Source organism: Alosa pseudoharengus, unplaced genomic scaffold (assembly GCF_046254945.1).
Source record: "Alosa pseudoharengus isolate Yale_2024_CS ecotype anadromous, Long Island Sound unplaced genomic scaffold, YU_APseudo_1.1 YU_APseudo_1.1_scf_6, whole genome shotgun sequence".
NCBI classification, from domain to species: Eukaryota; Metazoa; Chordata; class Actinopteri; order Clupeiformes; family Clupeidae; genus Alosa; species Alosa pseudoharengus.
The window spans coordinates 7,986,186-7,988,685 of NW_027468848.1; the positions used below are offsets into that span (position 1 = coordinate 7,986,186).

The 2,500-nt window shown below is 39.7% G+C and overlaps 1 protein-coding gene across 1 annotated transcript in view; it reads left to right on the plus strand.

The window, feature by feature from the left end:
* Window positions 1–2,500, plus strand: part of snrnp200 (small nuclear ribonucleoprotein 200 (U5)) — a 28,953-nt gene that overhangs the window by 10,465 nt on the left and 15,988 nt on the right. Inside the window, exons 21-24 of the mRNA XM_076270026.1 lie at window positions 1–143; window positions 1,148–1,300; window positions 1,516–1,596; window positions 2,432–2,500. The exon at window positions 1–143 is cut by the window's left edge and continues 55 nt beyond it; the exon at window positions 2,432–2,500 is cut by the window's right edge and continues 15 nt beyond it. Coding sequence (XP_076126141.1) covers window positions 1–143; window positions 1,148–1,300; window positions 1,516–1,596; window positions 2,432–2,500 — 446 coding nt within the window. The remainder of the gene's footprint in view (window positions 144–1,147; window positions 1,301–1,515; window positions 1,597–2,431) is intronic.

Here is a 2,500-nt window from a genome sequence, read left to right on the forward strand (position 1 = left end):
CCACGCTGTACGGCATCTCCCATGACGACCGCAGCAGTGACCCGTTGCTGGAGCGACGACGCATGGACCTGATCCACACGGCGGCCAGCGTGCTGGAGAAGAACAACCTCGTCAAGTACGACAAGAGGAGCGGCGCCTTCCAGGTGAGTGGACCGTTACGCACTCCTGTTAGCCTTTTAATGACGACCTCATCAGCTGTTACATTCTCATTGGTTGTTACTCACGCCTGTTAGTCTTTTAATAACAACCTCATCAGCTGTGGGACTTTCTCATTGGTCGTTACGCACAGCTTGTTAGCCTTTCAGCGACCTCGTCAGCTGTGGGACATTTTCATTGGTCGTTACGCACGGCCATTAGCCTGTTAAGAAACGCCTCATCAGCTGTTGGCCATTCTTATTGGTCGTTGTGGGGGCACGTTGGTTTGTTGAGACATGGTCCAGTAAAGACGCTTCTTTTGCTCCTTTCTTTTACATTCTCACTGTCACCTGTTAGACTTTTCAGTAAAACATAACATAAGCTTTGAAGACTTAAAAACTGCTTGATTTTTATATATCTAATATTATAAATGGTGTGTGTTGCTGTATATATAATATTCTAAACGGTGTGTGTTGCTATATATATATATATATATATATATATATATATATATATATAATATAAACGGAGTGTGTTGCTATATATATAATATTATAAACGGTGTGTGTTGCTATAATATTCTAAATGGTGTGTGTTACTATAATATTCTAAATGGTGTGTGTTGCTATATATATAATATTCTAAATGGTGTGTGTTGCTATAATATTCTAAACGGTGTGTGTTGCTATAATATTCTAAACGGTGTGTGTTGCTATAATATTCTAAACGGTGTGTGTTGCTATAATATTCTAAACGGTGTGTGTTGCTATAATATTCTAAACGGTGTGTGTTGCTATAATATTCTAAACGGTGTGTGTTGCTATAATATTCTAAACGGTGTGTGTTGCTATAATATTCTAAACGGTGTGTGTTGCTATAATATTCTAAACGGTGTGTGTTGCTATAATATTCTAAACGGTGTGTGTTGCTATAATATTCTAAATGGTGTGTGTTGCTATAATATTCTAAATGGTGTGTTTTGCTATAATATTCTAAACGGTGTGTGTTGCAGGTGACTGACTTGGGCCGCATCGCCAGTCACTTCTACATCACCCACGACTCCATCATGACCTACAACCAGCTGCTGAAGCCCACCCTGAGCGAGATCGAGCTCTTCCGCGTCTTCTCCCTCTCCTCCGAGTTCAGGAACATCACCGTCAGAGAGGTAACACACACACACACACACGATTGCTCTTGGTGGGTGTAGGTGCTGGCAGCTATAATGGTCATCCAATATCGCTTTGGTTAAAAATGCGTCAGCCTTTGTGTGTGTGTGTGTGTGTGTGTGTGTGTGTGTGTGTGTGTGTGCGCTCTGGTGCGGATGTATGTCTTGGTTAGTGTATGTCTGTTGGCAGCTCTAATGGTCGTGTGTGTTTTCAGGAAGAGAAGCTGGAGCTGCAGAAGCTGCTGGAGAGAGTGCCCATCCCCGTGAAGGAGAGTATAGAGGAGCCCAGCGCTAAGGTAGGCCCATGGGAGACCTCTCCTGCACAGGAGGAAAAGGAGACGTGTGTGTGTATATATTAGGGCTGTCAATCGATTAAAACATTTAATCGAATTAATTACATAGTCTGTGATTAATTAATCTAAATTAATCGCATATATAATTTTTTCTGTGAAAGTATTTTAAATATTTAAATTCAAATGAGTCATTGAATAATCAGCATTAGTGACATTAAAGTTCAAAAACTCTTTTATTATTATTTTCACTGTTCAAAGAATCGCCATAATAATCTATGATAAGACCTAATATTCTGAGGAAATGAATTTAAAAGTGCTTCGGGAAGAAGTTTTTTTTTCACATACAAGGCATTTCAGGCCACAGATATAGAGGACACAATAGGGGACACTTAGGGGACACAATGAAAATAAATTAACACTCCCCTCAATGTCAACACTATTTTTTTGCCTTGATGTGTGACTTTAGAGTTAACGAACTCTGGTGATATGCAAATTCCTTGCTGCAGACATTGCAGAGGACTTTATTTTAATCACCACTTTATTTTTATCAACACCATCAAGCCGTTTTTTTAAAAGTAAATGTTCCAATCAATGATCTAGGCAGCACATTTTCTTCTCTCTTCTTCATTTTACAGTCTAATGGTTACTGACTAGAACGGCTCAGGGTCAAAGGTCATACAGAATCGATTAATCTGCGTTATTTTTTTTAATCAGCTATTTTTTCTCAAATTAATTAATCGAAATTAATCAGTTATTTTGACAGCCGTAGTGTATATATATATATGTCAGTGAGTGTTTCCTGTCATGACCGTGTGTGTGTGTGTGTGTGTGTGTGCAGATCAACGTGTTGCTGCAGGCCTACATCTCTCAGCTGAAGCTGGAAGGCTTTGCCCTCATGGCTGACATG